Source organism: Monodon monoceros, unplaced genomic scaffold, assembly GCF_005190385.1.
Source record: "Monodon monoceros isolate NGI ecotype Baffin Bay Population unplaced genomic scaffold, NGI_Narwhal_1 Super_Scaffold_18, whole genome shotgun sequence".
Classification (NCBI taxonomy): domain Eukaryota; kingdom Metazoa; phylum Chordata; class Mammalia; order Artiodactyla; family Monodontidae; genus Monodon; species Monodon monoceros.
This window is the reverse complement of record NW_021703774.1, coordinates 62,371,519-62,394,739: the sequence shown is the minus strand read 5'-3', so window position 1 is coordinate 62,394,739 and position 23,221 is coordinate 62,371,519. Positions and strand designations below refer to the sequence as shown.

The 23,221-nt window shown below is 42.2% G+C and overlaps 1 protein-coding gene across 2 annotated transcripts in view; it reads left to right on the top strand.

Moving 5' to 3' along the window:
* PBX1 (PBX homeobox 1) overlaps window positions 1–23,221 on the top strand; it is a 281,896-nt gene that overhangs the window by 230,796 nt on the left and 27,879 nt on the right. Inside the window, exons 4-8 of one of the 2 annotated variants that reach the window (XM_029228232.1) lie at window positions 592–782; window positions 8,797–8,932; window positions 14,027–14,186; window positions 21,404–21,516; window positions 22,862–22,951. In XM_029228232.1, the coding sequence (XP_029084065.1) occupies window positions 592–782; window positions 8,797–8,932; window positions 14,027–14,186; window positions 21,404–21,516; window positions 22,862–22,951 (690 nt within the window). The remainder of the gene's footprint in view (window positions 1–591; window positions 783–8,796; window positions 8,933–14,026; window positions 14,187–21,403; window positions 21,517–22,861; window positions 22,952–23,221) is intronic. The other variant, XM_029228233.1, reaches the window with a different exon arrangement.

The window sequence follows — 23,221 nt, the reverse complement described above, 5'->3', positions numbered from 1 at the left end:
CCTATTCCCTTTGTGTTATAGACATAGCAGATCTTCGGAAGACCGGCATAGGAGGGAGTCCTTACGATAAAAGTAGAAGTAGAAATAGATGGATGAGAAATCTCCCAGAAGAGTTATCAGAGCTTTTAAGTCCATGATTCCACTCTTCGGGCTGTTTATGCTGAACTGAATATTTGGAAGCTTTAACATATCAGAGATAAGGGCAAGACAGAAAGTTCATGCTATATTTGGCCCCAAACTCTCTTTGACTGTTAACGTTGGGGTGAAGTGTTGTGAAGTGTGTTTTATACTAGTGTCCATGTTCTCATCTTTCATAGTAGTAAAGTCATGAAAAATAATTGATTTTGAAAAATACGTAAGAATTTTCTTTTCCCTTTAAAAAAATCCACAGCATGGCCCAAAATTATAATCAAATGGGCTGAAAGGGATTTCCAGGCATCATTTATTTTTTCCGATTTGACAAAATGCCACAGACTAGCCCACTTTCCTTACCTGCACACGTCTCTAGCAAAAGACCTACACAGCCTCACGTCAAGTGTGCTGAGGCTTGGACCCTCCCCACACTCCATGTGTGTCATCCTGCCGTTCTAGGCATGTAATGAGTTCACCACCCACGTGATGAATCTCCTGCGAGAGCAAAGCCGGACCAGGCCCATCTCCCCGAAGGAGATCGAGCGGATGGTCAGTATCATCCACCGCAAGTTCAGCTCCATCCAGATGCAGCTGAAGCAAAGCACGTGTGAGGCCGTCATGATCCTGCGTTCCCGGTTTCTGGATGCGCGGTGAGTCCCCAGGAGGGATCTGTCCTTTGGGAGAACCCACTGATCCAGGGTTGGAATCCACGGCTGGCCCTCTCCAAAGACTCCGTTGTCATCATGTTCAAGGCTAAGCCAAGTGGTAGCCTGAGAAATGTTCTTAGGTCAGGGAAAGGAGTGCTGAGAGGGTGGATGACCATTGGTTTTATACGGCTCCAGGAAAACGTGTCATGGGAGGGGGTATTTTTTATGGCCGCTGCTTACTCACTCTTCATGAGAAGCAAGGATGACTTAGCTACAGGGACAGAAAAAGCAGGACTTTTTGTTTTCATACCACTAGGTGTCTCTTTCACAGGAATAGTTTGTAACTATGGGCCCATACAGGTCTTACTAGATAGTGCAATGACATATTTTCTCCCAGAAAGTTCTGATTGAGAGCTGGGAATCTTTGCCACAGTATATGTAGGCAGAGAGGGCACCCAGTTCGAGTCAACAAATATTTATAACTAGATTACCATGTGTCCTACTCTGGGCTGAGTTTTAGGGGCACAGAGATGAAAAGATGAAGAAGACATGGTCCCTTGGGCGTAGAGGGGCAAGGGACTGGTCTGATATGGGCCAGATTTTCAATCAAGATTTGATGTTTTCTATCTGACATTAACTTGTGACCTAATTTGTGAGGTCAAAGAATTCAGTTGAAATCACGGATAGAAAGGTCCTTTACGACAAAAACTGAGACTATAGAACAAATAATCAGTTCTTGGTCCTCCTACCCTCTAGACCAATGGATTTGTACAAATCCCTTTGAGTTCTTTGGCTTCTGTTATCCAGCCTGTAAAATGGTGATATCATATCTTTCATCTACTCTAGGGGAGTGTGTTGATAATTGATCTAATAAATAAGTTTTCAGAGTGTGGATATCCTTTGTGATCTACAGTTCATCTTAAATTAGCCATCTTCTATAAATGCAGATTTCATCATTCATTGTTTCAATTCCTGAATATAATCCCAACCTATGATTTTTATTATTGAAACATTAGGTATGTCAGGGTCATATACCATTTAATAATCTGTAGTTTTGTTCCTTTTCATTCAGACACCCAAATGCTCTGCTTATTAAATTTTTTCACCCCAGAAATCATGTAGTATTCAGCTCTCTTACCTGTACTTTTCTCTCTCTTCACAAGTGTGGTCTTTACAGTTCACAGACCTCTTTAAAACTCCCTGGCACCTCCTAAACTCCCTTTTATTCATTGTGTTTTGGGTCACATGGAATATGAAATAAGAACGCCAGCTAGCAAACTGTATCTCTGGGCTAATAGAATTCCATAGAGTAAGTCAAGAGAAAGTACAAATGAAGAGAGCTGCTCCCAGCAGAGCATGGTGATGAGTGGGGGAATGCACAGGCCCTCTGAAGCAGGACCCCCGCCCCCCCCGCCGTGCATCGCCCTCGCCCCGTGGCCTGCTGCCAGCCTGGCTTTTTTAAAGCAGGCCGTTCCGCACGGTACAAAGTGCAAGTGACTGGTGGCCTGTGTCTGGGTCTCTCCCCTGTGCTGTGGCCGCTGCCACTCTGCATGTGTTGTTTACATCCCCATGGTAACTCCCCTCGTTAAAATGCTGGAGTTGGCATTTATGTTGGCAGATACTGAAAAAAAAAAAAAGAAAAATTGGGCCCAGACTGGGTTCTTTTCAAGAAAGAAATCAGAGAGAAGGGAGGAGCAGAATCATTTTCTCATAGGATTTCTTCTCTCAGTAACTCTGCTGTGGCCAGCAGAAGGTCAGACTCTAAAAGACGCGAAACTAGGCGAGCTTTGTACACAGTTCCTTTCACTTCCACCAGCCTTTGCCTAGATTGTTCCAGTTGGCACCAGAAGGACAGTCACTGTAAGAGAGGGTCTCTTTCTTGCTTTGGCTGCAACCTTTGAATCGTTGCCTCTGAGCCAAGGCTCAAAACTAAAACAACTAACCTTTTGTCTTTGTTATTAGCATTTACTTAGAGGTATGTATATTTAGTATCGCTGAAAAAATATGACCCCAAGTGCCAACCCAAGGCTAAGCAAATGGTTTTTCCAGCTCAAAAATAAACGTTTGCCTGGACTTCCTGATTGCGGTAGCTAATATCATTGCTTCTCGTGCTATCTATAATTGGGAAAGCTGGCTAAACACACTTTACTAAGAAAGACACATTCACTGCTCATGTTCATGTGCTTCTCTCAACCATGCATTGGATGGGCAGGGCTTCAACGGAAAAGATTTCTTGGAAGACGAAATGCAAGGAGGACTTGATTTAGTAACAGGGTTAGTCTTCGTAATGTAATGGGTATGCAGAATTGAATGTTACTGCTTTGCTGTGTAACATTCCTTGTATTTTGCGTTGCTGAAGAACAGATTACCACAAAGTTAGCAGCTTAGAACAACGCAAAGTTATTATCTCACGGTTTCTGTTGTTCAGGAGCCTGGGCAGGCTAACCTGGGTTCTCTGCTCTAGTCTCACAAAGCTGCAATCCAGGGGTCAGCTGAGGCCACGCTCTTATCTGAAGCTCATTCCAGTAGGGGCATAATTCAGTTCCTTGTGATTGTAGAACTGAAGTCCCCAGATCCTAGAAGCTGCCCTCTCCATAGGCAGCTTACAAGTTGTCTGCTTGCTTTCTTCCTGGAGAATGTCACCATTTTAAGGATTTAACCTCATCTCCCATTTCATTAACGCAAAGTCAACTGATTGGTAACTTAATCACAGCAATGATATCCTGTTATTTTCACAGTGCCCCCCAACACATACACCCCCCAACACATACACTCAACACAACACATACACTCAAGGGAAAGAGATGTACCCCAGGGTGGAATCTTACATATCTTCTTAGGATTCTGCCTTCCACACTCCCCAGCTGAGCATTTGGGCCAGGTTTTGTCCACTCAAGTCATATCCTTTTTTTTTTTTTTTTTTTTTTTTTTTTACTCGGGCCTCTCACTGTTGCGGCCTCTCCCATTGCGGAGCACAGGCTCCGGACGCGCAGGCTCAGCGGCCATGGCTCACGGGCGCAGCCGCTCTGCGGCATGTGGGATCTTCCCGGACCGGGGCACGAACCCGTGTCCCCTGCATCGGCAGGCGTACTCTCAACCAGTGCGGCACCAGGGAAGCCCCAAGTCATATCCTTTTTGTCTTCCTTATAGTGCCAGAAAAGTTTAACTTAAAAATTCCACTCATTCATTCATTCACTCAACATTTATTATTTCAGCTTTATATCAAGCATTGTGCTGTAAAACTTGGTAAGCTTATTGTCAGGACTACAATAATTCTTTGAGAGAGAGAACTTGTAAACCCTTTTAATGGTTTTCTAGCAATACAGTAATTTTATCTTGTTTTTTAAAAATAACATCTTGCTAGAGAGAACAATAAGAACCTAAACACATGGTTGGAAGTACACCTCTGCACTTCACCCTGGTAGATAGAGTTACCTAAAATGATTAGCAAAGGGGACGGTAAGAAAGAGGAAAGGACATCCAATAAGGTCTGGCCAAACTGGCACTGTATTTAGATTTATTTACTTCTCTGAGTTTTTACTCTCTGTCAAATGCTATATTAGCCACTGGAATAACAAAGATGAAACAATGCATGTAAATGTGGGTCCTCCTGGGACAGGTGCTCTTATAACAGCATAAAACTGCGCATGATCACAGGGAGTACATCTGCCAAGTTTACCCAAAGGGGAGAGAGAATCGACAATCAGGGAGAGGCAGACAGTGCTGAGTCTCAGAGGAGTGTGATGTTTAACAAATAGAAGGAATCACAGAAGCAAAGTAAACAACATAATTCAACTTCAACAGGCATTACTTACTGGAATGCATACTATGTGTTGGGCAGCGGGGTTTCAAATATGTGTGAAACATGGCTCCTCCCCTTGAGGATTTGCTGTTTAGTTGGGAAGACACTTGTAAACTTGTGGCAAATGCTGCTGGAGAGAAGTACACAGGGTGGTATGAAAAGGCAAGGGGACATGAACGCCGTGAGTGTCTTTGGTGAGTGGAGAAGCATATGATGTAGCTGGATGAAATTATGTAGAGCATGTGTAGGACTGGAGGGAAATGAGACACTAGGGAGGGGCTAGATCCACTGAAAGACCTTAACCGTACCAGCAAAGATTTCAACTTGGTCCTAGGAAGCAGCAGAAACTCTGAGCTGTTTAAGGAGGGAATATAGTAATTTATAGTGTAAGTTCTCAAGTTGCACTTCTTGGATTCAGATTCTTGCTACAACCCTGACTACCTTTGTGACCCGGGGTAAGTGGCTTATCCTCCCTAAGACTCAGTTTTTGTGTTTCTAAAATGGGGATAATTCTATACAAGAATAAATAAGATAATATATTAAAAAAGTATAGTGTCTGGAACATAGTATTCACACCGTAATTCAGCTATAATATAGTAAGGTTCAGTCTATTATATATTATTTATCATTATTATTATTATTATTTTCATGATCAGATCCATGGTTTGGAGGAATTCCTCTAGTGATTTTCTTGAAGATGAGCTGAATTCAAAGAAACGGTAGGAGACCACTGTTGAGGTGTGTGCTTCTCAAACTGGGGAAATACAGAATAAGTATGAAAAACCTTCCCCATTTTACTCAAATATTTGGAGGAAAATATTCTTATTTTAAGATAAACATTGGTATGTGATGGAATAGACTACAGCAGGAGGTTTTGGAGCCATTTCGTGCTTTTGATGGTGTGCACCAGGGCCGTGAGTCCATGCTCTCCTTCTAGGAGGGTTGCTTGGCCATGATTTAGGGAAAGCATCAGTATGGAGTTGCACTGTCTAGTCTGTGGCTTCTTGATTTTAAATTTAAATTAATTAAAATTAAAGTAAATAAAATTTAAAACTTTAGCACTCCAGTTATATGAGCCATGTTTCAGCCACTCGGTAGCCACATGCAGCTGATGGCTGCTATACTGGAGAACAGAGAACATTTATTTTCCTCATTGCAGAAAGTGCTGTTGGACAACACTACTAAGACCATTATATGACAGACTGTGGCTCCTCTAAACCCATTTCAAAAATAGCAATGACACTAAGGATGGAACAAAAGGGATAGATTTGAAAAATAGAACTAGTAAGACTTGCTCTGGGGCCTACCTTCCTCAAATTCCCATTTTGCAAGAGCTTTTAACACACGCCTCCTTTTTAGTGGGGCTTTTGAATCCAATCTGCCCAATTTCTGGTGCTGGGTGACCCAGAAACTCAGCATGATTTGGGAAAGTGGCTTAGGCTTGGCATAATCTGGACAGATGTGGTTAATACCTATGGACAGAGAGTGTTCATCCAGTAAGAGAACAAGAAGAATGGAGAATCGCTCCCAGATGCTGGCGCATGCTAGGTACTCAAATATTTGAAGGAACAAACAAACGAATGGACGAACAAATTAGCAAATACAATGAACTCTGTATCGATGGTGATGCCATTATATAATATGGAAAGAAAAGAAAATGGAGCTGGTTTGGGTGAAATGTGATACTAGCCTTAGAAACACAGAGTTTGTTGGAAGTGTCTGGGGTATGCAGTAGTAAATGGGGTGTTGGCTTTTAGGAGAGGCATTTGGTCAGAGATAACACATTTGGTGGTTAGCAACATATGTGCACAGCGCCTACACTCCTCACTCTCGAGTCACTGTGATTTGAAAGGTTCCATCCCTAAAATTTAATCAACTTCCACATTTCTTAAGTTTACCTGGATAACTGATGATCAGAGCTTTTGGTTGGCTTGAAATAACACATGTTAACTCACCGAGCTGAAAACGCTTCCAGCCAAAGCAAAGAAACCAGGTGTCTTAGTTCAAATAACCTTATCGTCAGAATTATATTATTTTTACTGGGTTTCTTGAAATTCTGCAAAATCCTACTTCTGGGGCTTCAAAGGCCCTAGATTGAGACAGCCACTGCACAAGGTGATAAGTGCATCCATCTGAGTAGATGAGACCACCTAAAGGAAGATTGCACGTCACCAGGAGGAGAGAGCCGGGAACAGCTGTCTGCACCATCCCTGCACCCCAGCTCATTCCAGAGAGGCTTCCTATGAGCTCAGTTGGAAGAGTCCCAAGAAATACACTGTAATGCTAATGCAAACAACTCCCAATTAGGGGAGCCTTCAGGGGCCACTTCCCCAGGCCTAAAACAACTGTTTTCTTTAGGCCAAGAGGAAGCCAGAGGTTATCCAAAGACTAGCTTGGAGACCGGGTTAGCCACTCGGCTACCATCCTCAAATTCCCATCATGCAAGAGCTCTTAATACACGCCTCCTTTTTAGTTGGGCCTTTTAATCCAATCTGCCCAATTTCTGATGCTGGGTGACCCAGAAACTCAGCATGATTTGGGAGGGTGACTTGGGCTTGGCATAATCTGGGCAGATGTGGTTAATACCTATGGACAGATGGTGTTCGTCCGGTAAAATCAGGCACTTTATTATGTTAATTAATCCAAGTGGGACCCGGAAAATACAATATTAGCTGAATTTCCTGTCTAGCAAGGCGATTGGTGCTTTCTGTTGGCTTAAATCAGAAAATTCAATATCCTGGCATAACCAGGGATGTTCTGGAAATTTTTTTTCCCCATAAGGAAAAGCCTTTGATAAAAGCTAGAAAGGCAGAAGTGCTAATGGAGCTAATTTAAAGATAGAGACCCCACCCCCTCAAGGAGGGCCAGCCGGCATCTGCAAGGAGCCAGGCATCCCTAAGCAAACCCCAGCTATCCTCAGGCCTTAGCAGGGAGGAGGCAACAAAGTGATTCTCACTTTAAATTAGTTCAATTAGCACTTTTTCTTTTAAGAAGAAAAATGCTTTTATTCAAAAAGTGGTTTTCTTCATTTTAGCAACCTGTATATTAAAAAGATTTCTGTGGGCTTATGTTTTACCATTTAGCAGCTGTTCCTGCTTAGAAAGTGCTGCTTTTCTCCTTTCAAGGGAGGTCAAGTAGTCAGGGGGTTAATTTCCATCCATTCTCGCCCCCCTTCCCCATGCCTTTTAAAAATGTTGCATGCACCTATATGGGGATAGAACAGAGAGAAAATAACTTCTTAAAAAATATTTATTTATTAATTTGGATGCTATGGGTCTTAGTTGAGGCAGGCAGTCTCCTTAGTTGCAGCAGGGGGGCTCCTTAGTTGTGGCTCACGGGCTCCTTTGTCGCGGCACATGGGCTCCTTAGTTGCAGCATGCATGTGGGATCTAGTTCCCTGACCAGGGATCAAACACGGGCCCCCTGCATTGGGAGCATGGAGTCTTAACCACTGTGCCACCAGGGAAGTCCAGACAACTTATTTTTAACTTATGGCTACAGAGTCTCTGTGTAATTGCCAGGAGGCAATCTGTATACAAAAAAGAGGCTGGGTTTTGTAGTCAGGCAGACCTGAATTGATACTTTGGCCCTATAACCTACTAGTTGAGTGACCTTTGAACTCAGTTCTTCATTGGTAAATGGGAATAACCATAGCTACCTCGCTAGTTGTGAAAAGTGAATAATTTGAATTGATGGCTCTGAGGGGGTATGGCCCAAGGCCTGGAACCTGGTAGGAAGAATCCCCAGTAAGTTCTAGTATTTGTCATGTACCAGGCACTGTGCTGAGTCCTCTCTATGTATGATCTGATTTCTCCCTGTCACCCCGTGAGGTCAGTTTGACTCTTTTGACTGTCATTTGAAGAAGCTGAAGTTCGGAGAGGCATCCCAAATCACCCAGCTGGTATTCAGCTGGGCCAGGGTTCAAAACCAAGATGGTGGAATTTTGAAACTTCATGCCCCTCACCACTCTGTATAAATATTTGTATAATACATGTGATTGTTCTTCTGCTTAGTGTCCCGACAGTACACAATGAAGTATTTAAAGAACGCTTTCAGCATCCAACCCCTTCGCTCAAATCTCCTCTTGTTCACTTTTCACTCAAAAAAGGGTCTTCTCCCAGACGTAGATCCTCTCCTCTCCCTTTTTATATGTATTTTTGGTGTGAACTTTTTTTTTTTTCCGTTGTCGTTGTTGTTTCCTTTCTCTTTATGAAGGCGGAAGAGACGGAATTTCAACAAGCAAGCGACGGAAATCCTGAATGAATATTTCTATTCCCATCTCAGCAACCCCTACCCCAGTGAGGAAGCCAAAGAGGAGTTAGCCAAGAAGTGTGGTATCACAGTGTCCCAGGTAAGAAGCCCTCAAAGGGCTCAGCCCATAGCCTGGCCCTGGTGGAGTCACAGTGCAGAGTCTTGGAGGTCTTGCTTTCCTGAACTTTCATGCCTTGTAAGTTCCATCAACTTAAGCCTTAAAATGGCAAGGTCAGCACATGATGTGCATAAGAGAGTTTCCAAGGCAGTACCTGGAAAAACTTGAGAGGAGCCAGCAGAAGTAGGAGAAGACTAAGTACAGTGTAAAAACAGGGACAGGGTTCTTCCCTCTGAGCTCTCCGTTGCTTCAAATGGGTGAAGAATTCTACATGTACTTGGAAAGCCATCTGAATTTCTCATGTTATTTTCTCAAGCATACTCAATTCCTTGGCCCATTTTTTTGCCCAACCCAGGAACTTTAAGAGTCAGTGAATGGAACTTTTAAATGAAAGGGACTCAAACGTCCTCTCTTGATGTCCTCACTCTGTAACTGATGGAGTGTAGGAATTTTAACGTGTCACTATGCTTGCATTGGAATGATTGCACAAAATGTCACTGAGTGCCCCCTTCCCCCAAAGAGCAATAACCGTAACAGGTGCCTATTGACGTGGAAAGGTACGTGACATAAAATTTTTATGGACCTGGAGTGTTCAGCATTAATATGAAGTAGAAAGGTCAGCAAGTTTTATATGTATCTACATTTTGTCTACACAAAGGATCCATCCAAACTTCTTACTCGGTCTGAACCTCAAATACCACCACCAGTCTCTAGTTGAGACCAGTAGGGATAGTCAAGAAATCTCTCAGAGAAAGCTTTCCTCAGAATTATGTCACGTGCAAGAGAATCAAATGTACTAGTGTTTCCAAAAAGGGCAAGGGGGAGGGGGAAGTTGGGGAGAAGAGGCCTACTTTAGTGAAAAACTTCACTTAACATTTTGTAAATGAAGTAGACGCTGTTTTGTATAAACTGAGCATCTGTACTTCCTTGAGCTGAATCCTGGCTTCTGCTACTCCCCGCCGGGTGCTGATCCCATCAACCTGTGTTTAGCTAAGCAGAATTGGGTCTAGTCAAAATAAAGAACTCCACACAGGGGATCTGCAATGAAGAGATTGCCGGGCTCTCCCCAGCACTCTATGCGTGATTTTTGCAGCAGCCTTGGAAACCACCTTTCAGACAAGGCAGAAAGAATCGTCTCCTTTTTAACCTGGACCTTCCTCAGGTACTTGGACCCAGCGGAAGGTCGTTGCCAGTCTTGGCAACCCTGGGAAAGCAGAACATCGGTGGTCTAATTCAGGTGGCCTGATTGTTATCTAGGTTTCTAACCATTCTTGTCCAAATCTAGACCCATTGTCCACAAGTAAAGAGAACTGATGTTTTGTGGTGCTTGCTGCATGTTTCCAGGTATAAACCATATCACTAACCCCCAAACAGTGAATTTCGGTCATGGGATCTTCTGCTGCTAAAGTTGAAACTCGCTATATTGTTTGAATTCAAATTCTGGGATTTGGAATTCCAAATCCCTATTGAAAATAGAATGAACTCTTCAGGATCTAGTCTGTATTGTATGTGAATAAAAAATGGAATCTTGGCCTATTCCAGCAACCTTCACATCCTTCATTATGGAAATCCAGGGTGCAAATAGTGTGTCCATTAAAATGATTATTTACATCTATTGTATCACCTTTCTCTTTCCCCTATCCATCCCAGGGCGATACCATTCTTCCTTCCCCATCACATCACTTCCTCCCAACAATAACCAGACTGTTCTACCATTGCCACACAAGTTCCAGTGGGAGACAACATGATATCGTAGAACGAGCATTTGCTAGGAGCATGTTTATGCTGAGTCAACCGTGGGATTTTAGGAACTCACTCTTTCTATTTGGGTCTTAGTTGCCCCATCTCCAGTCATGGTTGGTTGGACCACATGATATATTAAATCTCCCTCTATCTCTAGTTCTCAAATCTAGGAGATGCCTTTGACTGTATCTTTCTTGTTTTTTTTTTTTTGTTTGTTTGTTTGTTGCTTTGGGGTTTTTTTTAACTAAATTTATTTATTTATTTTTGGCTGAGTTGGGTCTTTGTTGCTGGACACAGGCTTCCTCTAGTTGCGGCAAGCGGGGGCTACTCCTTGTTGCGGTGCGTGGGCTTCTCATTGCGGTGGCTTCTCTTGTTGCAGAGCACGGACTCTAGGCACGTGGGCTTCAGTAGTTGTGGCTCGCGGGCTCTAGAGCACAGGCTCAGTAGTTGTGGCTCACGGGCTTAGTTGCTCCGCAGCATGTGGGATCGTCCTGGACGAGGGTTCGAACCCGTGTCCCCTGCATTGGCAGGTGTCCCTGTGCCACCAGGGAAGCCCTGTTTTGGGGTTTTTGTTGTGGTGGTGGTTAATAATCACCCTCCATCTTGAAATTCTCCTACTTTGGCTTTCTTGACATTGTTCTCTCTGGAGTTTCCTCCTTCCTCTTGGGCCACTCCTGCTCAGTCTTCTTAGAGAATCTGCCATCTCTACCTATCCTAAAAGTATTGTTCTTTCATTAGCCCCCATCTCATCATATCCTAGCCCATCGTCCTTAATTATTTTTTAAGACACATATTCTTTTAAAATCCACTTACTAGTGAGTCCTCCTGTGATTCCCAAACCAAAATATGCTCAGACACAGAAACCCATCTATTGACCATCCTCTCCTTTGATCCCAGAACAGCCCTTCCTCTATTCTAATGCTTGGAGTACTGCTTGGAGTGTGATCTACAGAAGGCAGCATCAGCTGGGAGCTTGTTAGAAATGTAAACTCTTGGGTCTTACTGTATAGCACAGGGAACTATACTCAATATTTTGTAATAACCTATAAGAGAAAAATAAATCTGAAAAAGAATATACGTATATATTTGTGTGTGTGTGTGTGTATATATATATATATATATATATATATATATATATATATATATATGTAACTGAATCACTGTGCTGTACACCTAAACCTAACACGATGTTGTAAATCAACTATACTTCAATTTAAAAAAAATTTCTTGGGTCTCACCCCAGTCCTGAATCAGAATCTCTGGTGGAAAGGAGAGGATGCTAGGGATCTGTCTTCATAAGCCCTCCATGCACACTTGACTTTGAAAAGCACTGTTCTACACAGTGAGTTGGAGTGGCCCCCTCCGTGCTCACAGCTGCAAATATACTTCTCTTTAAATATCCCCATGAGACTTCTCTCCTGGAATGCCAAACTCATATATCTTACTTCCCACTGGACTTCACCATGGCTCTGCCCACGGGCTCTTCAAACTTAATGTTCAAAATGTGAACCAAACTTTCCCCGGAGAATCAGTGATTCCTTCTGCATTATCTGTCTCGGAGTAAGTCAGTCATCTCTGTATCCCTAGTGCCTAGCACATAGTAGACCTTGTCAATGATTGTTGAACAGTGAGTTAATTAATGAAAACACCGATTCTGTACATTGTTCAGGGCATAGGACATCCCCCTAGTGGACGATGCAGGAAATGCCTGAACTGACCCAGCATCTTCCCTGCATGAGCATCTATTCTCCTGTAGAAAGGAATCATCCCAGGACCGGTCCCTTCTCCACCCTCTTCCTTCTCACCTCCTCTCATGTAGCCAATTTATTAGAGCACAGGCATCTTCTTTCCTCCTCAAAAGTCGTTCCAAACTTCCTTCATCTTTCCCCCTTTCTTCCAGCTCATCCAGTTACCCCAGAAAAAAATCTCCCTGCCTCTTTTCCTCTCTCTCTGTTCCACTTAGAAGTCAAAACCCAACCACAATGATGATTGATTCCTATGAATAGTGAAAGTTACATCAAGAAAAGCATGAGTTTGGGAGTGAAATTAGATAGGCAGTGGCCCCTGAATGGACCCAGAAATGCCCTTCCTCTTCCAGTATAACTCTCTTTCTGTAGGCACCAGCATTTACAATAAATACAGCATTTTCTCTTGAGTTTTTTTCTCTCTTGTTTACTAATATTGCAATGCCATGTTTTGATTTTTATTACAGAGGCTTGGCATTTCTGCTTCAGTGTGAGCTGTATAGGTCTATGAGGGATAGCCTTATAAGATTTTTAAATTTAGCTAATGCACTTTAAAAATAAGTGTAGTTTTGCAAGAATTTTCTTTATCTGCCATTGTTGGGGTAAATTAAATTACATGTAAGCTATGGTACATGTGTTACCAACTTCTCCTTCTCTCACCAAATTCATGGTTTGTTTTGTAATTGTATAAAACCACAATATTTTAGTTTGAAATCACATCTGAAATATGGGGTATAAAACTCTGCTTCCTAAGGCAGGATTATGGGAGTAAAACTTGAATTTCACTGTGTCTCCACTTGTGTCTGGCAGAGGTCTTGGTATAAAGAGAACGGGCATAGAATCAAGCCAGGACAGCCGCTGTGAGCCACATGAAGGAAATAGGTTAACAAATGAAAGTAAATTACGTTTATTTTGTGTATTGGTGTTAACATTTAAAGCCTGGAATTCAAAGGAATAATCAGTGCTAGGCTTCAGTTTTTCCTCATGTAGATAACACCAAGCTTTGCACAAAATACTTAGTGAAATTTATTGGATTGAATTATATTGATCCTAAGGTCAGTAGTACAATGCAGCTAAGAATCTAGTCCATATTAAAGTTATTTAACTAATAAAAATGTGAAATTAATCCATCCATGAAAGCACCCATATGTTGATATAGATTTCTTTGAATATTTAAAGGTCTGTATATTTTGATTGCCCAAAGTCAGCTTTAGCATTGGTAAGTAACAGGCATTTCTCCTGAAATGCTAGGTTTATTTTAGCGTCCTATACTTAAGAGGTAAGCAGATTTAAAATGCTTGCCCTAAACTACAAGGGTCCTAGTTAAATGAGCAGCTCCTCCCTAGAAAAATCTTTGTCACAGTGGTTTTGCTAGACTGTGTTATATTAGGCAAGAGAATCTCATTTTATGTAGTTGCTCCTCTCCAAGCCCTTCCTTCAGATCTTTTAATTGATGTTGCAGAATCAGAGCTAGGATGAGACCAATTAGCCTACCTCTTCAACCCTCTCATAAGCTCTTCCTTTTCCTCTGTGATATTTGTGCAGGATGAACTTGGTAACTTTCTCGTCTTCTTTTAAACCTCTCTAGGTATCAAACTGGTTTGGAAATAAACGAATCCGGTACAAGAAGAACATAGGTAAATTTCAAGAGGAAGCCAATATTTATGCTGCCAAAACAGCTGTCACTGCTACCAATGTGTCAGCCCATGGAAGCCAAGCTAACTCACCGTCAACTCCCAATTCAGCTGGTTAGTTTTTTCTTTGAATTGGGGGAAATGTTCTCCATTTTTATATGTGCTTTTCCTACACTGGGGTTTTCTTTTAATTCTTTAGGCTATGGATGGGTTGATTTACGTATTTGATTGTCTGTTTTACTGTTGATGCGACTTTGGGTTTTTCTTTTCATTTCCAAAAAGCAGTGTGTTTTGCTGTTTATAAGATGGACTTGTCTGAGGGTTTGCACTAATGTGTCTCTTTAAGTTGGACAGAGGTAAATTGGTTGGTTTTGATGAGGAGACCTCTAAATTCTCCTTTCAGAGATTCTAATGAGTAAGCTCGACTTAATACTTTGAGATAGTCCCTTGGGGTTCAGGCATTTCGTCTGTCTCATATAAAGTTGTTGTCCTTATCTATTTTGCTGTTCCTATCACATGATGTCTGGGTCATCTACTAGCATGCATTCTTTGAAGGAATATTCACTCTTCTTTAAATATCTTATTAAAATGTTCTGGTCTGCAAAGCCAACTATGGTGATTGCTATCCATTTTTTATACTTATCGTTCTTTACTGCTTTATTGTGTTGGTTTTCTTTATGTAAACTACAAAGAAAATTGCCAGTCATTAATTCAAATGATTTCAGATTCCAGTTTTTCTGTTACAGTATCAGTCATGTGCTGTACTCCTGGTTTTATTTAAGTAAATGTGCGTTGTATCACTAATTTCAGAGTTAGGCAAACATAATATATTTTGGGGGTGTGCCTTGTACCACCAGTTCTTAATTTCCACATGTGAAAAGAATAATCAGTAATGCATAAAAAATATAACCTTGGTGTTTGTATGCTATGGAAGGCATGCATGTTGGTGCTTTTTTTTTAAAGGGAAAACCAGAAATATTTCTTATTAAATAAGTATTTATTTACTAAATAAGGCTTTATTAAGTTAGTTAAGGTATTTCTCCCCATAATGAACCAGATGCATTGATTTTGGCTGTGGGGTACATATCTAAGAAAATTGATGCCCCAACTTTAAAGGGTCACAAATTAAATATGTTAGATCATAATATGACTTTTAACTCTAATTTCTAACATTTGGGGGTATGTGGTGTCTTTGACCTCCCCGCCTGTTTGCCCACTAAAATAAGTCCTCTTTCTACCCTGTGGTAGATTGTTATTGGAGACATGTAAGGCTCCACACACTAATGTCTTCTGTGAGCTTCTAGATGCTTCTAATTTGTTATCATAAAGTTCTCCAAGTCACTGGGCTGTACCATCACAGCTTTCTTTTGTTTAAATGGAATCATGCATGAAGAGTGGCCTGGGCTTTGTAAACATGGATATGGTAAGACAATGCAGAATTCAATCCAGTTTCATTTTTCCCAGCACTCCAGATTAGGTAACCATGGAGAGCATATTTGCTTTTTGAGGTTTTGTGTGTATGTGTGTGTGTGTGTGTGTGTGTGTTTCCTTCTCTTCTCCTCATGGTATGATTGACAAAGGATCAAGGCTAACAGGTTCAATAACCAGAGAGTTTCCTTCATCCCCATCTGGTCAATTATTAAGCATTTCAGACCCAGCAACACTAGTTGAATTGTACTGCTAGGCAGACATCTTCACTTGTCTCTTTGGAAGAAGTGCAATTCTGTCAACATTAGCAAAAACACATTCGATACTCTTGCAAAGGTTATCATAATGTAAAACAGATATCAAAATGACTTTTTCCTGTCCCTGATATATCTGCATCGCAGATGGCTTAGCATGATTTATGAACAGTCTTTAGAAGGGCCCCGTGGACTCCCTTCATCACTAAATCCCTTTTTCTTCTTTCCTAAAGTACTTGAAAAGAGAAAAGTGAGCATTTTAACCCCCTCGTCTGTGTTTAAGAATTATTTTGGCTCTCTTGGAATATCAGTATGTGATTACAGTATTCTAAGGAATTTTCCTGGTGGCTTAAACTTCATGTGACTATTCTGAGCACAGAGTAAATTATTATGGAAAATTTGAGCTAAGCTTTCCAGTGGTGCCTAAGTTGTTAGAAATAATATGCAGAGGAACCCCTTTGTAGTGCTTTTTCTAAAATAGAGACAAAAGAAAATACTATTGTATATGTGCAATAGCGTGGAATTTTAAAAGATAAATGGTTTAACAGGAAAAGTTATAAATGGGTTTTTCTATCTTTTCTTTGCTCTTAACACAACCCAAATCGCTACACAGATAGAGGGAGAACTTTAAAATGTTTCAGCTTTGCACATAGGGTGTTTATAATGTTGTATACCAGCTCTTTGATAATTCCGAAGGGTAAATAATAATTGAAATAGCAAGTTTTAAATAAGAGGTTAGGAAGTGAAAATATATTTTAGTTGAGTTTAGAGTTCTGGAACCTGGGAACTTTTTATATCCTCAGTATCGAAGCAGGAGTTTTTTCCAGAAGCTTTACTAAATATAAATACTCATTTCTACTGCAAGGAAGATATTTTGCAAGTAAATCTTATTCCTTCTAGAGGCTTTTGTGTGGATAGCAGTACTTCAGTATCTTTATTTAGGCCTCTTCTAAATATTCCTGTTTGTTGATATATGCCTGGCCTCCTATTTCCTTAAGCATAATTCATAAAAATCACGTAGGGCTGGGGCCTGTGAGGAATTAACAAGTATTTCGAGATACTTGGAATGCTTCATATTTTACACCAGCAGAGTTGGGCAAAATGGATGGAGCAAGGAGGAAGAATAGAGAGAGGACAAGAAAATTAAGTTTTGAAAAAAAAGAAACAAAAATGGGGACCAACTGAAGCAATAGTTAATAACCTGGGTCCATAATTCTTTTGGAGTGACCTAAAATGACACCTTCTCAATTTCCTATTTTTGATGAGATTATGAAAGCAAGAGTTAATATCTCAGAAAAATAAGGCCCTTTTAAGAAGTTTGGATTATCTATTTTGGAAGGTTGGAGAACATTTTAATATCCAAGAAGAAAGAAATTGGCTTATGGGTTACAGATATTTTCTGTGGCATAGCATCAGCATTGATATCTTAGCAGAATCTGTGATTAGCTAAGCAATCCCCTTTTTTTGAGGCTCAGAACACACAGATTTGAATTCTTTTGCTTAGTTGTATGTGTTTGTGTGTGTCAAGGACAACAGTAGATTCAGCCATGACATTAGTTAGCAGCAAGCCCTTTAACATATTCTTATTATGCCCCTCATAGAAAGTTTGGTGTTTTTCTGGGTTGGTGGAAGGTTATCATATTAAGGCCCTGGACACTGGCTTCCTAAGAGAAGTTTATGTATAGTACACATGGTTAGAGAGGAGGTAACACATCCAGAGTTGACTGACACTTCTAGTAAAGCCATCGGAACACTCATGGTTTTGTTTTTTAAAACCAGTGAAAGAATTTACCCCCTTGATGTTTTCTGCTGTGTTCGTCCTTCCTATGTTTCTTCCCTTGTGGAAAATGAAAACACGGCCTCCTGGAATTGGAACTCTAGATCCTGGACATGCACACCTGCTGAAGGTTATCTGGTTTCCCATTGAACCAGATAACCTTTCCCTCTTGTACTTTGCCCTGAGTAGAAAGTAATAATGGTTTTATTTTAATTTGGAGAGAAAAATCTTGAAAAACAGAGAAGTGAGCATAATATAATTAAGCTTACATCCAGCAAAGAGACTCTATCTTTGAGCCTCCAAATGGTATAGGAGGCCAACAGAGTCCAATATGATCAAACTGGCCACCTAATCTGTGTGAAGCCTACCTAGACTTCTAGATTGCAGAAATTAAGGTAATACTTGCCATCCATCTGCTTCCTAAAAATGCTGTGAGTTATAATGAGCTAATACTTTTAAAACACCTCAAGTTCCTTAGGAAGAAAAAGTAAATTCATTCTTGTTCTAGGTCATGGGTTCTCAATGTCAGTAAAGTTGCCATTTTTGGCTGTCACAGTTGTAGGGGGATGGATGTTCCTGGCATCTATGAGATGGAGACCAGGGATGTGTTTGACCGTCCTACAATACATAAGATATTCCTCCACAACAAAGAATTATCTGGCCCAAAATGTGAATAGTGCCAAAGTCAAGAAACCCCGCTCCAGATTGAGATATTATCATTAGTATTCTATTTTTTGGATTTTGAAGTTAACTGAGTTTGGGTTTTTTTTTTTTCCCCCTGAGCAAATGTAATTCTTTTGGAGACTCTTTAGAGTAGAAACAGAGTGTTCAGGAAATTGTCTTTTATGAAAATGGCTGTTAACACATCTCCACATCGTGTTTGCATGAGCAAATGCATCAGAATCTGTAGGTGATCTATCACTTCTCTGTCTAGTTGAGTGCAAGTTTAGCTTTGTACGTGCCCCAGCTGTCTGGATTACGGCTTAAACGAGCTACTTGCCTCCCTTTCCAAGCCAAATTCAGAACCTTTTAACTGGCAAGCACGTCTTAAAATGTGCTTCTAGTCATTGCCATCACTTTATAGCCACCTGCAGGTAAGGTTCCAGACTGACCTTCTCAGCAAACCAGGTAATTCTGTTTTAGTTCTTTGAGAATTCCACAGCACCTCCAAGAGAGCCCACATGCTATTTGTCTATGAATCACATCCTCCCCAGGAGGTTATCCAATCCAGGATAAGTTCTTTCCAACTTCCAGTGCCAGATGAAGAATGAGTCTCCCCCTCATTACTTAGATGTTTGTGTGGACATGTCTGCCTTATTGCGGTATTCGTGACACCTGGTCTCTTTCCTCAGTGAAATCACTGCCTCTAGTTACTTATCAGAGAAGCAGAAGCCATGGCGGTGTTGTACGTGGGTGTACAGAGACAATGAAATGCTGAAACAGCATGGCCAAAAGCACAGGGACTCCTTCTGCAATTACTGCTCTGATTCAAATGCATTTGTACATGAAGTACATTGATATGTGCATATTTATCTCTATGTACATTAGGCAGCCAGACATATTTACAATTTATCTATGCACATATATTTTTTAAATCATCTGTGTCAATTGCAGTGTATATCTTGTAAGTGGCACATTCCGTGCCTTCATGGTTCCGTGGGTGCCATGTTCCTTGGCATCAGTGTAGCCCTCTGGAAGTTTCTCCCATTTCTCAGTCTGTGTGCTAATTTCCAATAAACCATCAACCAAGCATGTAGAGTGTATGTTTAGTACATGGTATTTGGTTGGGAGAGAAATAAGATACCTGGGCTTCAAACTGAATACTCTCGGGGGAAAAAAAATTCTGATATCATATAAACAATTATAATTTGGGTCCTTAGAGCTGCTGGTTCTTGGTTCTGATGACATCTACCTGTGAGCATGTGTTGTAATACTTATTATAAAATGGCTTTTAATATTTAGGTTATATTGCTGTGGTTGAAAGAAAGATTTGAGAGGGATGTAACTAGGACATAGATGCCTGGGTCTTATATATCTTAACATACGAATGTGATCTGTGCTACGCACTGCTTCACCCACACGTTGTGGGGGGGACTGTTTGAAAGATTTGCAGCACATTAATGGAAGGAGGGTCCAGGCCAAAGCCTCTGCCCACTGATTGGGTGTAAGCCACACCTGGTCAAATCTTGCACCTATTTTGCCTAAGATCCAACTTTTCTAATTCCTTTCAGATAAGCTAAACCGAGAAATGTGTGCCAGATGACATACATAGGACATGTTTCAGAGTTAATCAGGATGTCATAGTTCTTTGGATGGTGCTTGAGTTGTCCCCCGCCCCCCAAAGAAAGCAATCCCTTTTTCCCATGAGAAGGGAGTTAAGAGTGGAGGATCCGTCTGTGTAGCAAAATACTCAGCTGGCTACTTGCATATGGATGAACACCCCAAAGAACAAAGCAGAATGGAGATGTTCCTTAACTTGAGGTTGTCCCCAAGTAAATTGTCCTCAAGTAAATCATTTGGTTCCTCTATTTAGAGGCTCTTGCCTTTGAAGGATGAGGATACCATGAATAGTTGAGGAGAGTGGCAGAGTTTAGAAGTCATTGCTAGTTAAGTGGTCCTGCCATGGAACAAAAAAATCTTCTGTTCAGCTTAGCTGCAGCTCTTCATGTGAGGCGAGACGGCTCTCTAGGATGGCACAAATCCCTATTTTGGGATAAAAGAGAGTCAGAGCTGGGGCATGAATCATTGTTGGGCGATTCCACACGGATGATGGCTGTCTCAGAATTCAAGGGCAGGAGTGCAATTTGAGCAATATAGGGATGGAAACAATAGAGTGGAACTGACCTGGGTCCCTGAGGTCTCTCCTTTTCCAGGCTAACGTCATGTTTTAACCAAACCTTGCACGTTGAGCTTTCTTTCCTAATGCACTGAGCTGCACGATGGCTTCAGAATAATATTAAGCTTTTCCACGGCCTTGTGTTTAGGTTGAGGGGGGACTAGATTTACCACAGTAGAACCAGTGGAACCCGGGTGGTGCCTACAGGCTAAGTCTGGGAGAAAGTTTCAACCCTAGGAGGTGAGATCAGATAGTTAACTGCTTTTCTGAAGACTCACTTTATTATTATTATTATTACTATCATTTCATATTTCATGCATGCTTGAGAATTCCTGGTCCATTTTCTGTCTCATCTTCCTCCAAAATGGCAGGTGGCAGAGAAGAGCATATTATTCTCACTCATTTTTGCAGTCCTCATGATTCTCTTGGACTGTTTGCCACCCAGCAGGGAACATCACCTTCTTTCTAGAAATCAGGAATGTTGGTGACTCATATCACAGGGCCAGCCCTACTGTGCAGCGTTGCCTTCATGCCCCCCCCCCAGGTGCTGCTACCCATGTGAGAGTAGATGGGTGTAGCATTAGTTTGTTTAGAATCCAGCTGATAGCTCACGTGCTCCATCGTGGTGGCAGAAGTACCACTGACCAGCCTGTAGTCTCCAGCCCACAGTCCCCCAGCCAATCCTAGAATTTTAGAGACATGAGAGAGAGACCCTGGGCCTGGAGACTGTCTTCAACTCAAACAGAGCAAGTTGAGAAGAATACATGTTTCCTTTCTCAGCTTGAAGCTGCTAAGGGGAAGCAGACCTATGGGCAGCTTGCAGTGAGATGTGGGCTCCGCATAACATGAATGATGTGCACCCTTTATTGCTTGCTCTGTTCTTCATGCTACTAACCAGACTCTGTTGATGTTGTTTTGATTTTAGTTTTTATTTGGGGGGGGTTGCTTTGCATGTCATTCTTCCTCTTGGCTGTTAGTTGCGGGGGTTAAGCCTTTTCCTTTCTGTGATTCAGGTGCCTCACTCTTTCCTTTCCAGGTTCTTCCAGTTCTTTTAACATGTCAAACTCTGGAGATTTGTTCATGAGCGTGCAGTCACTCAATGGGGATTCTTACCAAGGGGCCCAGGTTGGAGCCAACGTGCAATCACAGGTAGGGACCCAGCCAATGTGCCGCCAGGTGAATGCTTTAGCGTCCAAGAGCCCTCAGTCGGATTGGCACCTCCTGCTTCTGTCCAGAGAGAGAGAGACGGACAGACAGAGAGAGATGTAGAGACAAAACCTTACCAACAACCAAACCGAATCAAAGACAACCATTGTCGTGGGGAATCTCGTCCACACTTTGTGAATGCGTCTGGCTCTGGCTTGTCAGTCACCCTAGGAGGGCAGGAGAGCGGCAAGCACGGGGTGAGGTGACTAAGGCCCGTCAGGCAAGTGGACCCAGTGTATTCTTTGCTCATGAAAGGGAAAGGGAGGAGGAGTTGAGTCCATCAGTTCACTTTTCAGGTCCCTCTCTTGTTTGTTGCTTTTCCACACTCAACGTCTGCCCAATATAGAGGTCATGAATGACTAGGCACATACCTTAGGGTCTCACGTTTTCATTTTAACCTTTGAAAACACCCAGCCAGGTTGACTAAACTCATCTTCTTAGTCATCCTTGAGGTCAAGGGATTTGGGTTTCTGGTGATGAGACTATAAGTCCATGCTGGGAAACAAAAATCAAGCGTGCAGTGTAGACCCTCAGCGCTCCCTAGTCGGCAGCTCGCCTTCACGAGAGCTCAGAAGCCATCCTCCTGTGTCAGCACACAGCCTGATGTGACAGGGTGAGGTCCTGTGCTCTGGGTCAGAATCGCTAGGGAAGTTCTGAGCCAAGCCCATCCAGGCTCCCACCCTGCCAGAGGAGCGGGAAGCATTACATGCCTGGAAGAGACCACCTGGCCGGTGACTCGGCGCCCTGCTCAGGAAACATTGCCTGGAAACAAGTTTGAGGAGATATAGTCAGACTTCGGTCAAATGACTAAACGGCTGGCCATCATTTAAGTCCTCAGAAAGACAACGTTAGTCGCACACCGCTCTCTCTGTGAGGGGCCTGGCCAAGCCCCTCTACACAGAACCTTGACTTTTGTAGGATCCCCAGCAAAGAGGTTAGATGGGCTGATCCGGAGGGCAGGGAAAATCCCTTCACTCTCCCCACCCTCAGCCCCTCTGTCACCCAGTCCCTGCCGTCTCATGCAGCATTGTTGAATTAGTTTCAGTGTTGGGAATCCCAGCTTTCTTTGACCATTTTTCTGTCTTGCTTACTGAAATCAGAAAGGATAGTGGATTCGGCATAGAGAGGAGGCCCAGCCTCCTCCTGATGGTTCCTTTCCCAGGAAGAATGTCTCCAGTGATCGCATTAATTTGGCGAGCCCAAATGGTAGCCTGTGTGATGACGATGTGCCTCCCTTTCCCTGCATCTCCCTGACTAATTTCCTCTCTGTTGTTGTTCATCTGTTTAGGTGGATACCCTTCGCCATGTTATCAGCCAGACAGGAGGATACAGTGACGGACTCGCAGCCAGTCAGATGTACAGTCCGCAGGGCATCAGTGTAAGAAAACAAGGCTCCCCCCGCCACCCTTTGTTTTTATTCTATCACTATCAATTAGTTCAAAGCCATAGGGCTCGGAATGCCACTTAGTAGGACTTCTTAGCTTTACGGTCACCTATTTCTTGTTTCTGTGTCGGTCATGCCGTCGGCAGCATTCTACCCTCAAAAAAAGTGGCGATTGGGCAGGCTTCATGCAGGCAGCTGGCGTCTAGGGCTGTCACACACAATCAGTGTTTGCATGGCACCTGCGGCCACATGCGTTCAGCTGAG